Source organism: Grammomys surdaster, unplaced genomic scaffold (genome assembly GCF_004785775.1).
Source record: "Grammomys surdaster isolate TR1022 unplaced genomic scaffold, NIH_TR_1.0 125940, whole genome shotgun sequence".
NCBI lineage: Eukaryota > Metazoa > Chordata > Mammalia > Rodentia > Muridae > Grammomys > Grammomys surdaster.
The window spans coordinates 3,124,442-3,138,618 of NW_021620762.1; the positions used below are offsets into that span (position 1 = coordinate 3,124,442).

The 14,177-nt window shown below is 53.1% G+C and overlaps 1 protein-coding gene across 1 annotated transcript in view; it reads right to left on the minus strand.

Annotated features, from left to right (window-relative positions):
• Window positions 1–14,177, minus strand: part of Myo15b (myosin XVB) — a 37,492-nt gene that overhangs the window by 7,541 nt on the left and 15,774 nt on the right. The window contains exons 19-42 of the mRNA XM_028752779.1: window positions 11,617–11,734; window positions 11,175–11,338; window positions 7,460–7,553; window positions 6,777–6,827; window positions 6,439–6,496; window positions 6,146–6,276; window positions 5,021–5,116; window positions 4,688–4,923; window positions 4,427–4,605; window positions 4,170–4,242; window positions 3,570–3,731; window positions 3,320–3,420; window positions 3,166–3,242; window positions 2,967–3,048; window positions 2,664–2,762; window positions 2,409–2,512; window positions 2,131–2,322; window positions 1,848–1,926; window positions 1,600–1,696; window positions 1,421–1,556; window positions 1,224–1,387; window positions 1,050–1,137; window positions 708–933; window positions 86–198 (exon numbers count right to left, since the gene is read on the minus strand). Coding sequence (XP_028608612.1) covers window positions 86–198; window positions 708–933; window positions 1,050–1,137; window positions 1,224–1,387; window positions 1,421–1,556; window positions 1,600–1,696; window positions 1,848–1,926; window positions 2,131–2,322; window positions 2,409–2,512; window positions 2,664–2,762; window positions 2,967–3,048; window positions 3,166–3,242; window positions 3,320–3,420; window positions 3,570–3,731; window positions 4,170–4,242; window positions 4,427–4,605; window positions 4,688–4,923; window positions 5,021–5,116; window positions 6,146–6,276; window positions 6,439–6,496; window positions 6,777–6,827; window positions 7,460–7,553; window positions 11,175–11,338; window positions 11,617–11,734 — 2,920 coding nt within the window. The remainder of the gene's footprint in view (window positions 1–85; window positions 199–707; window positions 934–1,049; window positions 1,138–1,223; window positions 1,388–1,420; window positions 1,557–1,599; window positions 1,697–1,847; window positions 1,927–2,130; window positions 2,323–2,408; window positions 2,513–2,663; window positions 2,763–2,966; window positions 3,049–3,165; window positions 3,243–3,319; window positions 3,421–3,569; window positions 3,732–4,169; window positions 4,243–4,426; window positions 4,606–4,687; window positions 4,924–5,020; window positions 5,117–6,145; window positions 6,277–6,438; window positions 6,497–6,776; window positions 6,828–7,459; window positions 7,554–11,174; window positions 11,339–11,616; window positions 11,735–14,177) is intronic.

Genomic DNA, 14,177 nt, shown 5'->3' on the forward strand with positions numbered 1-14,177 from the left:
GTGCTGGGCTTTTGGGCTTGGACCTCACCCAGCCCGCCACTGCCCTGCCAGCCCCAGAAGCCTGAGGCCCCACTCCTGTGCCCACCTCCTTTCGTAAGAACAACTTCCAGGGTGCGTTGGCGTAGGAGAAGCACACACTTCCGGAGGGCACAAGGAGCTTTGTGGAGATGCCCGTGTCCTCCATGGGCTCTGTCAAGGCTGGCAGAGGGAGAGGAGAGCCTTAAGATGAGGACCTACAGAGCTGGAGCTGGGACTGAGGTGCCCGAGTCCATCAGCCTGGCCTGTTTTTCTCAGCCTCCAACCACTTCAGCTGTGACTCCTGGCATTATCCTGCCTTCATTTCTGGTCCTGAGTTTTTCCTAGTGTCCCTGACCATGTTAGCTGCAGCCACTGAGTCTTCACCCCTCCCCCACCCCACATGCACGCGCGTGCGCGCGCACACACACACACAAAAACACATCTGTCAGGTCTACATGGAGGACAACACCCTGTAAAGGTCAGTCCTTTAGTGCCAGACGGGCTCCAAGGTGCCTCTGCCCTACCCTGGATAGGAATGAGGAAACTAGGCCTCTCAGACTCCAAAGTCCAGATACCCAAACAGCTGGCCTCAGCCAAATGGGGATGACTTCTGCCATGAGTCCCAAGAGGCTGTCATGAATGCTGTCACCAACCCAAAGAGGCTCAACACTGGAAAGGGGATTCCTCACCACGAGACTCCACTGAAGGGGTCTTGGGCTCCTCAGGCAGAGGTAGTGGGAGGGCTGGTGGGGGCGGGGGTGCTGGAGCCACAGGTGGGTTTGGGTTACATGGGCCAAACAAGTCCCGAAGGGGTCCCTGCTTTTCCTGGATGGATATGGAGGGCTCAAGGCGAGGTTGAGCCTTGGATCGAGGAGCCACATCTGGTGGAGAGCCCTTCCCTTGGTTGGGCGATGTCTGCAGGAGAAGGCATAAGCCTATGGTCAAGGACAAGTTTAGCCTGAAAGCCTAGGACCCCCTGAGCAAATCAGCGCATGCCCTGGAGAAGATGACCGGCTGGGGGCGGGGCTCACCGATGGGGGCGAGCGGGTGCCATTTATTCCCAACTTAGCCAAAGCCTCATCCTTAGGGTCGTTTTTCTTCTGAAAAGTTTTAATGGGTCTTGGGGAAGAGAGGGAACGTTAGTAGCGCACAGGGCGATTCCCGGAGGAGAGAACCGGCTCTGGCCACATCCTCCCAGGGGCTACCTGCTGGGTTGTACAGGCACGGGCACAGGCCCCGGGCGGCTCTGGTACATGCGGATGATGTTGCGGATTTCCCTGCTAGGTTCCGGGCGCTGAGGTGTGGGGTTGGAGCTCTGCACTGTGGGAGCCCTGCTGGGTTTGGGGCGCTGAGGTGTGGGGTTGGAGCTCTGGACTGTGGGAGCCCTGCCCTGGGTCGGCACTTCCTCCTGTGCGGGTTCCACCTCATCCTCCTTTACAGCTTTGGGCTGACTTTGTCTCAGCGGCTTCTTCACCACTGGGGGAGGAGGAGGAGGAGGAGGGGACACCTCTGCCAGGAAGAGAGAAGACAATTGAACACTGTAGGCTTTATGGGAACTCCGGGAGCCGCAGCCCACCACACCTACCCGCTGCTTCCTCCTCATCCTCCTCTGTCTCCTCCTGGGGGATCTGAACCTTGGCTGGAGGCTTCACCGTCTTCACCTTGATTGGCTCTTGCCCTGAAAAAAAATGGCCTCTTCTGTCACCTGTGTTTGTCCAGTTTGCTTCCCTGGGCTCCTGTCCACACTGGCAGAGGAACACAGTGCAGTCTCCCCTTCCCAGGCTACAGGCATCAGTTAATTCCATGGCTGCCCCTCTGAGGACCCTTACCCATCTTCTGGAAATAATCCCGTTTCTGTTGGAAGCTCTTGGGGCGCTGAGGCCTGCTTTCAGCCTCCTCTGGAGTGTCCTCCTGACAGAAGGAGGAAATGGAGACCAGCCCCCAGACAGCCATGACCCCATCCTCACGACACCCGCTTCTGGTAGCTTCTCACACCCCATCCTGCCTACCCTCCTCCTAGTGTCTCATCTTGGTAGATCCGATATCAACCTCCCACCTGTCACCCACCAGACCAGACCTGACCCAGAGCTCTGCCTAGCCTAGGTTTCTTACTCTCAAGTAAACATCCAAAGGTTCTAGGTTATTCTCTGGCTTCTCTTGGGGAGCAGGAGGCTTCTTGACCTTGGGAGCAATGGTTGAGGGTGGAGGGTGAGAGGCAGCCTCAGAGGCCTGAGCTTGGTGCTGGCGTCTCTGATTCTGCTGCTCCAGGGACAGGCTCATGGCCTGGGTGGTCATCTGCTGGGCCTTGGGAAAAGGAGAGGCAAACCCAGTAAGAGCCTGGGCTGGCCCGCACCCTCCAGGCAGCCCCGCTGCCCGGCCACAGTTCTTACCAGAATCATCGCCTGCTGGTTGATGAAGTTTTGCTGCTGTACTGCCAGCTGCCTTGTGTCCAAGCTGGGCATCAGAGGCTGTGGCTGGGGCGGTACCATCATGGCTGTGAAGAACAGCGGATGCCCGGAGCAGGTGAGCGCCATGGGCAGACTTGAATCTCTTGGTCCTAGGTACCATCTGGACTCCCAGCAGGACCCTCCCGCACACCTTTAGTCCTGTGAGTTTTTCTCCTGGTTCCCTTAACCCAGCCTCACCTGGCATGGTTGGGACTGTGCCCATGGCTGGCATCATGGGCATCGGTGCGGGTATCATAGCTGGCTGGTAGTTGGGTGCCTGCACCATACCTGGGTACACTAAGGGAACAGGGTCTCTCAGGTCCAGTTCTATTTGATCCCCACATACCTTCTTCTCCCTCCAGCCCCAGATAAAGAGAAAAGCATTGGCTGCTGGGGTACCGGCCAGAGCTTCCATCTCAGCTGCCTGAAGAGGAGATTCAGAACGCCCCTACCTGTGCTGCTAGGCCTGGGAGGCCCTAGAGAGGCAGCATCTGTACTCACTCATGGGGTAGCCCTGCTGGGTGGGCCCAATAGAGCCCCCTCCCTTCATGCGTCTGTTCAGGGCCCAGCCTTGTTCCAGATCCTGAAGGGACAATGTACAGCGTCAAAGCTACAGCCTGGGAGGAAGAGGAGTGGCCAGGCCCAGCCCCAGTCTTGGCCTCAGCCCCAAAGCAAAGGGGATGATGGGCAGGCCACTCACACTGAAGCCTGGGGAGAGGGCTGGCTCAAAGAGGTGGTCCAAGAAACCATCCAGGTTCCCCAGCTTCCTGACCTCACCTGTTGGGCAAGGGTATGTTACTTCATCCATGGGGTGAGAGGCCACCCCTGAGCCCAGTCCCAGCGCTCTGCCTTACCTGGAGGGCCGCTGCTAGGCAGTACTGGGGCTGGACCTGGAGGGAGTCCTGGGGGCAGAGGTGGAGCCTGGACACCAGGGGCTGGAGGGATGTTCTCAGCTCTGTGGGAAAGAGTGGGTCTAGCTAAGGGACTGTGTGGGAGTCACCTCTAAGAGGAGTGAGGGGCCTTAAACATCTGCACCACACCATGTGATGGCAGGGTGGCTGTGCGAGTGACCAGCTAGGGATAGAGCAGATGGGTGGTACATACAAACCAAGAGGAGCGATGGGGTAGTTGTGGGGACCAGATGGGTCTCCCAAGTCCTCAGTCTGGCCTATCAGGTCCAACACAAAGTCACAGCCAGGCAAGTCCTGCCAAGCATCCCCAGAATGCAGTGACACAGACCAGCCACGAGGGGGCGCCTCCAGGCCTCTGGGAGGGACAGGAGAGAGACATGGAGGTGATCAGGAGTAGGCAGGTGACAACCCTTCAGGAATGGAGGGCAGTCTCTGAGGGCAGGAGCCCTTCCTCATGATGTCCTCATCCCACGTGTGAGCCAGGGGCTCAACCTCACTCAGAAGTCTCAGAATGAGACTCCTATTTGTACCTGAAAGCCCTTCTGGTTATCTTCAGGTTCTAATATCCCATTCGCTTGCCTATGGAGTTAGGATCTGGGCCTTATGCTATCCCAGGGCCCGTCATTTACAATCTCTATGTTCTTTCTGGAATCTACAGTTGGAGTTCACTCACCCTAAAACCTCTTTCTATTCACTGAGGAACAGCGTCCATCCCTGGGCCCTTGGGGACGTGCAGCGAGAGCAGCTGTCAATGGTCAGTCTGCTGCACTGTCCCACCCTGAGGTCCCCATACCTGCTCTGTAGGATCCAGCCTGCAAGCTGCTCTCCCGTGGTCCAGGAGTCCACTTCTGCGGAGTAGCTTTCCTCTGAGGAAGGGCCGTTAGAGGGAGGGTAAGAGACACAGGGACACCCTGACAGTAAGTAGTTACCATCCCCATACCAGACAGAGGACATGAGGATCACAGGGAAGGTCAGTAAGATGGATGAGGCAGGAGGAGACCAGGGAGCAAGACAGGGGTGGCTCCAGTGGCTGAGGGAGGCAGGCCTCACCGTTGAACGTGAACACATCCAGCGCCATGCGGCCCCGCCGCAATCCAGCCTTCCACTCAAGTTGTGTGGGTGGGTGGGACCTTGAGGCCATGGGAGCCAGCGGTGTCTGCTCGAGAGCACCTAACAGCTTGTGCTGGCACAGGGCTGCCATGCCACTGGGGGCCTGGTCAGATACAAATCTGTGGGGACAACATGGAGCTGCTGTAAGCTTGGTGGGGGGTCTGGTCCCACTCACAGGGCCCTGACCACTGGGCTTCCTACTTGAGCAGCGGCTTCTCCAGGGCAGGTGTAGGGGGGAAAGAGCTGAGCAGGATAGCCATTAGGGCCCAGCCACGCTGACACTGTTGCTCATCCGGGTTGCGCCACAGCTGGGCCACCAACTGGCTGAAGAGCTCATCTCGAAAGCCCGGCTGGCGCTGTGCCTGCTGCACCAGGAATGTACCCATGGTTTGCTCTTGCCAAGACTGCAGGGATCCTTCCCCGAGGAGACGCAGCATCTGTTGACACAAAAGCCAGGGCAGGAAGCACAGGGCTCCCCTGTACCTTTCCTGTCCCTACAGTGGCCACCGTGTCCCTCCTGGAGGAGTCGCTCACCACCCTATTGATCTCCAGAGCCTTCTGAGGGTTCTCGCCATCCAACCGTGTCAGGGGCTCATCCAGTGGCTGCCCTGGTTGAGGCAGAAATGGCTTCTGGAGGGAAGGAGGGTGACATAGTGTTTGTCCTCTGAGTTGACCAGAGAATCCACTCCTCAAGGACACCCCACCCCCACCCCAGAGCATGTATCCTGAGAGGAGGAAAGATGCGAGTGTGTGTGTGTGTTACACAGACATGCATGTGTAGGTGTGCCCCAGGAGGATACCAGTCATCTTCCTTATTTGCCCTGAGATAGTCTGTTACGGAACTGAAAAGCTTGTCGTTTTGCATAGGCCGAATGGCCAGCAAATTCCATCTGCATCTGCTTCCTAATATTGGGGTTACAGACATCATGGTCATACCTGGCTTCTTACATGCGTGCTGGAGATTTGAATCCAAGAGTGCTCAGGAAGCTCTAGTCCCAGTGAGAAGCTCCCCACCCTTTAACTGTTCTTTCATTAACTGACACCAAGCCAGGTGGAGTGTCCCACACCTTCAATCCCAGCACTTGGGAGGCAGAGGCAGGCTGAGGACCTCTAGAAGGAGTTCCAGGCCAGCCAGGACCACCAAAGTTAAGACCCTGCCTTTAACTTTTTTATTAAAATAAGGTTGGGCATGGTGGCAAACACCTTTAATCCCAGCACCTGGGAGGCAGGGGTAGGTGCATCTCTGAATTTGAGGTCAGTCTGGTCTGCAGAGTGAGTGCCAGGACAAAAGGGCTACATAGTGAGACCCTGTCTCAATGAATAAATTAATCAAAATAAATTGGTAAATAAACTAAGACAAGAAGCTTCTTGTACATGCCGTTGTGAATCCTGCTATCGTATTTAATCCTCTGGCATTTAAGTTTCTCTTGCTGTTAAATCTTCTTTAAGGACACAACTTTAATGTAGGGCAATGCCATGGGTACGGTAAAGGTGTGGCCGAAATAAGCCTGTGTGTCAGAGACTTCTGTGTAAGGACTGCTTTCCAAGCAGCTCTGTTGACCATGGGGATGGCCTGGGAGAAGGTGGCGGCCCCATTTCTGCCTGACAGGTGTTACACAGGAGTTTCTGAATGCTGCTGGAAGCCCAGAGGTGTCTCACCTGGAAGCTGGTCAACACAAAACTGGAGAAGGGAAACTGGTCAATGTCTGGAGGGAGACTGAGGCTGGGCCGGGCTGGAACCTCAGGTGGCAGGCACTCTGTGATGCTCCCGGTCAGCATGGCCTGGTGGTCTGGGAAGGAACACAAGAGGCAGCCTGAGACACTCAAGACTGCCACTCTTCCTATCAGGTTGCTAACCACCATGGACAGAGCGCCGGGGTGAGTGGCTCAGGGAAAGAGGCAGGTGGGCCAGCCGAGCATAAGGAACTTTTCTCTACACCGAGAGGACTCACCTTCCGCCCTCTCCAGCAGAGCAGCCAGCTGGGCTGGGATCTCCAAGCGCCCCAGGTCCTGGTGGAGGGAACCAATGATCAGGAACTAAAGGACAGCCAAGAAAGACTGGGTTGCTCCCCCCTCCCCAAATCTCCAGAATGATAAGTGTCCCTAAGTGACACATCCTGGGAACAGATATGATCGGGTCTCCAGAGCCTCTGAGGAAAACCGAGAGTCCCAGTCTTCTGCTGAGATGGCACATAAGGGACAGGACCCTGATGGCATCCTATGTGTCACAGTCTTCCCCACTCTATACCAGGCTCACACCACACAGGACCCCTGCTTCCAGATCACTCACCATATTTGACGTTTTCCCCCAGGGCTCCCCTCTCTGCCGACCACGGGAACACTGTGGAAGATCCAGGAAGAGTTGATGCCCCCACACCACTAGCAGCCCATCCCCAACTCAGCAGCTCAGTGTCCTCTCTTGTCCCCAGGAGACAGGATGGTAGCAAAGGAATGTCATAGACCCAAAAGGGTACAACCACCCGACCTCACCTACCTCTACCCCCTCTCCACTCTCGCCGTCACCAGGCTGTGGCTGTCACTGCCTGTCTGCTAGGGCACCAGGAAGAGGTAAAGAAGGGAACGAATGGTCTCAGGGGACAGAGTCCAGCTGGGGAGGAGCCAGGGAGAGGAGCAGAAAGTAGGCATTGACCTTTGAGCAGCTTTATGATTCTCACAAAGGAGTCATCAGGCAGGAGAGAGAGAAGGGGGCCGTGGGGGCCTGGAGAGAACAGAAGGAACTGAGGCTAAAAGGGGGAGCCAGGCCTGGCGGGGTGGTGGGGCAGCAAGATGAAATAAGACAGGGCCCCAGCCGGAACAGGAAATGGAGGTGATCAGTAAGCAATGGGCTTGGATACTTCAGTCCTGGCAAGTTCAGGCTGTCAGGATTCTGCCCACTTGGCCAGCCAAGGTCACCTTTCTGGCTTCTATCCTGAGCTTCCCCACAATCCATGAACACTTTCAAAACCCTCTTACCTGTAGCTTCTGTCTTCTCCGGAGCAGGGGCTGAGCCACTAGGAGGATGGTGTTGAGCTGTCCCAGAGCTGACCTCCGCCGGAGATATCGCTTCCTGGAGGCCATAGGAGTAACGTGGGGGAGGGTGAGACCCGAAACTTAAGCTTCTTCCCTGGTACCAGAACCCTCTCTAAACCTAGACCACAGTGTGAAAATGGACTCTGGACTGGTGAATCCCCCAGTGTTTAACAGTAAAGAACAGAATGCTATGGTAAACCAGGAAATGTTTTGTTCTCGGACTGTTTCACTATGTAGACCAGGCTGGCCCTGAACCTGCCTCTGCCCCCTGAGTGCTATGAGTATAGGCATGTGCCACCACTTCCAGATTTTAGGATTTAAAAAAAAAAAGACATATTTATTTCATGTATGTGAGTACACTGTCACTGTCTTCAGATACATTAAAAAAAAGACGTATTTATTTCATGTATGTGAGTACACTGTCACTGTCTTCAGATACATTAAAAAAAAAGACGTATTTATTTCATGTATGTGAGTACACTGTCACTGTCTTCAGATACATTCAGAAGAGGTATCCCCATTACAGATGGTCGTGAGCCACCATGTGGTTGCTGGGAATTGAACTCAGGACCTCTGGAAGAGCAGTCAGTGCTCTTAACCGCTGAACCATCTCTCCAGTCCTAGTTTTTCGGATTCTTATTTTTAATTATGCATGTATGTGTGTGGGTGTGTCTACGTGTATGTGAGTGTAGGATTCATAGGTGGCCAGAAGAGGGCGTCAGATCTCTGGGGTCAGAGTTAGAGGCAGTTAGTCCCTTGACATAGGTGCTGGGAACTGGACGCTGGTCCTCTGTAGGAACTACAAATGTTCTTACCTCCTGAGCCATGTCTCCAGCCTCTTAGGTTTATTTTTACTACTTATCCCACTCAGAACTCCTTCACTGAGGAGACTGGTTTTCTCACAGCTGGGAAATTCTCAAAGATATTCTGTTTGCATGTTCCTTCTTCTGACCTCCAAGGGCTCCAGGCACACATGTGGTACACAACATAGATTCAAGGCACTCATACACATACAATAAATAAATAAGAATAAGCCTGGGGCCAGGAAGATGACTTAGTTGGCAAAGTGCTTGCTGCACAAACATGAGGAGCTAAACTCCAGGCCTCCTCATCCACACACACGACAGCCAGGTAAGGCAGCCGTCAGTAACCTCAACATCTGTAACCTCAGTGTCTGTGACCTCAGGGCCCAGGAGGTAGAGGCAGATAGATGCTTGGAGCTCACGGGCTACCCAGACTAGCCAAGTCAGCAAATCCTAGGCCAGGTCTCATGAAAGAAAGAGAGAGAGAGAGAGAGGAGAGAGGGAGGGAGAGAAGAAGAAAAGACAGATGGGCAGACAGACAGTCAGACAAGGAAAGAGCAAGGTATTGTGGCCTTTAATCCTAGCACTTAGAGGCAGAGGCAGGAGAAGCTCAGTGAATTCAAAGCTAACATGGTCTACAAAGTGAGTTTATAGACAGATAAACAGCCAGGGCTACAAAGTGAGATCCTGACTCAAAGAAAGAAAGAAAGGAAGAAAGAAAGAAAAAAAGAAAGAAAGAAAGAAAGAAAGAAAGAAAGAAAGAAAGAAAGAAAGAAAGAGAGAGAGAAAGAGAAAGGTAGATTGAGAACAACCAGGGAAGAGAGACTCTGTCAATCTCTGCTCTCCACACTCATGTGCACACATGAGTATCCACACCAGCAGGCACATCTCCACATTCACACATGCATACATACATGAACATGTACACACACAGAGACCACACACACCATTAGGACTGGAAGTGTGGCGCAGCTCACAGAGTCCTTTCTAGCATGCTCAAGTGCGTGGGTTTGATCCCCAGCACGAAAACTCGATCCATTGATCAAACAACCCAGCAGTCTGTCCAGAACTTTCATGTAGCAGAGGATGATACAAAGAAGGTATGAAGACAATGTTCAGAATAGAAAACCACCAAGTCACATGCTTAGTGGTGGCCCGATATCCAGAAAATATAGAGAATTCTTGCAGCTTCTGAACAGAGCTTATGTACTTGCAGGCAATACTTGTACACATAAAGTAAAATAGCACCCAGTAAGAGACCTGTGTGTGGTGGACGTCAATAGTTCCAGTGCTCAGGAGGCTGAGGCAAGAGGATGGTTTTGAGGCCAGCCTGGGCTATACAGCAAGATCCTATCTCAAGAGCAACCATACAAGATCCTCGAGAAAACTTGCTGCTCAGACAGAGGACCTGGGTTCTCGGCACTCACATGGTGGCTCACAACCATCTGTAACTCTAGTTTCAGGGGATTTGTTCCCTTCTTCGAATCTTCAAGAACACTGTATGTACATGCTGCATAAACACTCAGGAAAAGCACTCACAATGCATAAAATACACTTTTCCAAAATGCCAATGAAACAAAACAACAGGCCATGGGTTAGAACAGACATTTCCAGACGTGAGACTCACGTGAAAATATTCTCAGCACCGCAAGTCGTTAGAGAAATCAAGTCAAAAACAACCAGAGCTGGGCTCGAGACACACATCTTTAATCCCATCACTCAGGAGGCAGAGACAGGTGGATCTCAGAGTGCGAGGCCAGTCTGTCTATACAGAGAATTCCAAACCAGCAGAAGCTACATAGTGAAAATGTTTCAAAAACACAAAAACAGAAACAGAGATGGATTAGCAAAGAGGTGTGGCACTGTTTATACTGTCAGTTGGAATACAGACTGACCTAAACACCGTTAGAGGCACTGAGACAGATCCTCAAAGAGCAGAGCAGAGAGAATGACAGCTTGACCAGGCAGTTCTCTCCTAGGTACACACCCAGCACGCTATAAGGGAAAGCCCAACAGATGCTCTAACAGCCCCATTCCTAAGGGATGGGAGCGACCCACACAGCCATCAGCAAGAGGCTGTGAATCTGAAACGGTGGGACATTATTCAGCCGCAGAAAGCAAATGAAGTTCTGATCTGTGTTACAACACAGACTCTGAAGGCATTCAAAGCTAGGTAAATTAGGCCAGGCATAAAGGGAACAGGCCTGCAAACTGGCTTACAGGAAATACTTAGAATATGCAAATTGAGAGTTAGAGAACACACTGGGAGTTACTGGAAGCTGGCGGCTGGGTGGGGAGTCGGGAGTTACTGCTCCACGGACACTGCCTCAGGTTATGTGGTGAAAGTGTGTGGGGCACACTTTCACCAGACAGTAGTGCTGCTGAGTGGTAGTGTTACACACCTTTGATCCCAGCACTGGCTGGGAGGCAGAGGCAGGTGGATCTCAGTGAGTTCAAGGCCAGCCTGGTCTACAAAGCAAGTTTCAGGACAGCCAGGACTGATAGAGAAACCCAGCCTCAAAGAAACAAACAAAAAGATAGTAGTAATGGTTGCCCTTGATGGTGTTTCTCAACATGGCTTCCTTTATCTTATTTCTCAGCCCTCGCCTTGAGTCAATGGCAGCATTGACCCCTCCCCTGCAGCTAGCCCAGAAGGCCAAATCCCTGCAGCCTTTGTCCCTGTGTCTCCAGCATCCGGCCGGATGGACAGAATAGCTGTTGGATGCCAGGTGTGGTGGTGGGTGGATGTAATCTCAGATCCAGAAGGCTGAGGCAGGAGGATCATGGGTTTGAAGCCAGCCTGGTCTCCCCAGCCTTACCTTCACACTTTGGTCCTGGCTCCAGTACCTGCTTACCTGGCCTGGAGTCCACGCACACGAGCCTGCATCCGGGGCAGGAGACGGAGGCGCTGCCGGGTGATACAGGCTCGGAGGCCACGGTGCAGAGTGAGCAGGGCCTGTGAGCGCCGCTGAGCCCACAGCTGTTCTAGCTGCTGCCAGCCCTGCTCCTGCAGGAGGACCTGTGGGCAGAGGCAGGCTTCAGGAGGTGGGGGGTGAAGTAGGGGATGGGGTGGGGGGAGGAGAAGATTCAGGAAGCAGACTGGACATGTCTGTTCTTCTCCTCTGGCCTCAGCCTCCCCACATCTGGTCACACACTCTACTCTAGGGTCCCCAGAGTAGCCTGGCAGCCACCACACTCCCACTGAGAAGGACCACCTGATGCATAGCTTGTCCATGTTTAGCCCAGCAGGGGCCCCTCCTTTTCACGCACACCCGTCCCCTGTGCACTCACACGTACCTGGGTGACTCCAAGATGATAGAGCGGTGACTCTGCCCCCAGCACGTCACTGAGGATGACACCACATCTCTCCTGGTCAGAGACAGCTTTCTGTCTCCCTGACCCCAGAGCCCGGAACCTGTCCAAAAGACACAGAAATGGGCTCAGAAGAGCAAGGACCATTTTTTGTTTTGTTTGACACTTAATTGACAGCTGAATATGAACCCATTGATAATCACTCAATTTCTGGGTCAATCAACAACTTAGGAAATCTTGTGTCCTAGCTTCTGTTACTGTGATAGAACACCCTGACACAAAGCAACTTAGGAAAGAAGGGCTTTATTTGGCTTTAATTCTGGTTACAGTCCACTGGTGTAGTCCAGTCAAAGCAGGGACTTGAAACCTCTGGTGACATCACACCAGTCAGAAGCAGAGAGCAATGGATGCCTGCATTGGCGCGATTCAGGACTTCTGCCCCCAGGGAATGGCCTGCTAGACAGCCAGGTCTTCCTACGTTAATTAACGATCAAGACCGGTCTTCCACAGACATCACCACAGGGCAGGCGATCTGGACAGTTGACACTATCATCCAGGGCTGGAGAGATGGCTCAGAGGTTAAGAGCACTGACTGCTCTTCCACAGGTCCTGAGTTCAATTCCCAGCAACCACATGGTGGCTGACAACCATCTGTAATTGGGTTTGATGCCACTTTCCGGTGTGTCTGAAGATAGTGACAGTGAACCCACATACATGAAATCAATAAATAAATAAATCTTTAAAAAACAAACAAAAAAACTCTTATCATCCAGCTAGGTGGGGGTGGTGCACATGCCTTTAATCCCAGCAGAGGCAGGCAGATCTCTGAGTTGGAGGCCAGCCTGGTCTATAGAGAGTTCTAGAACAGCCAGGGCTACAACAGAGAAACCTTGTCTCAAAAAACAATAACAAAACCTAACCATCTTCCAGAGCTGGAGAGATGGTTCAGTGGTTAGGAGCACTCTCAGCCCTTGCAGAGGACACAGGTTCAGTTCCCAGTACCCGTGACTCAGCTTACAATTGCCTGTAACTACAGTTCTGGGGATCTGACTCCCTGTTCTGAACTGAGTAAGCACCAGCATGCTCATAATGCAATACCTACCTCTCTCTCTCTCACACACACACACACACACACACACACACACACACACACACACAAACAAACACACACACACACACACACACACACACACAAATAAACCTAACAAAACACAAGTCTTTTTCCAGCTGACTCTAAGGCGTGTCATGTTGACAGTGAAGTCAACTGGCTAGACCCAGGCAGGGTACTGACTTCAGGCAGAGAGCGGAGCAGGTGAGCCCTCTGCTCTGGAGAAGGGGCAGGTAGAAGGTACCACGAGGCCAGGCGAGGCTAAGGAAGCAACAGGTGTGACCCAGTGGCTCTCTAGGAAGCCTGATACACACTAACAGGGGGTTGGGGTGGGGGCTCAATGAATGTCTGCAGAGGGCAGGGCAGGGTGGAACTGCAGGGCAGGTCATCAACAGACCTAGCCAAGGCTGGGAAGACAATGTCCTCCTCAGTCCAGAGCTCAGAGCTTCCTAGAAGAGGTGACAGTCAGTGATTTGGCAACTGTCCCAGGGCAAGGGCAACACCTTCTCACCTGTTATGTGTCATTCTCTAGATGAGGGACACTCACTACACTCACCTAGTGCCTGCTTCAGGCTCCACCCCTCAGCTAAGCTGAGGGTGGCCAGAGCCCTGAGGGGAAACCTCAGAGGGTGTCCAGAGGCGAGAGACACGGCTCCCCGAGGCTGCCTCTGCACCTGCCATTCCTTATCACGGAAAGGCTCTGCGAACTATGATCCGTCATCTCACTGATTCAGTCACAGCCTCGTGATCCTGGCTGTGCCCAACAGGCTGCATGGTAAGGTCCCAGGGCAGGCAGGGTGCCAGTCATCTCCAGCAGGGCATTAGCTCTGAGGAGATGAGGAGAATATAGAAAGCAGTATGAGTGAGAGCGTGTGTGTGAGCGAGTGTGTGAGCATGCATGTGTGAGCATGCATGTGTGAGCTTGCATGTGTAAGCGTGTGAGCAAGCATGTGTGAGTGTACATGTGTGAGCAAGCATGTGTGAGTGTACATGTGTGAGCAAGCATGTGTGAGCGAGTGTGTGAGCATGCATGTGTGAGCAAGCATGTGTGAGTGTACATGTGTGAGCAAGCATGTGTGAGTGTACATGTATAAGCAAGCATGTGTGAGCGAGTGTGTGAGCATGCATGTGTGAGCAAGCATGTGTGAGCATGCATGTGTGAGTGAGTGTGTGAGCGTGCATGTGTGAGCGTGCATGTGTGTGCAAGCATGTGTGAGCGAGTGTGTGAGCATGCATGTGTGAGCAAGCATGTGTGAGCGAGTGTGTGAGCATGCATGTGTGAGCAAGCATGTGTGAGCATGCATGTGTGAGTGAGTGTGTGAGCGTGCATGTGTGAGCGTGCATGTGTGAGCATGCATGTGTGAGCATGCATGTGTGAGCATGCATGTGTGAGCGAGTGTGTGAGCATGCATGTGTGAGCATGCATGTGTGTGCAAGC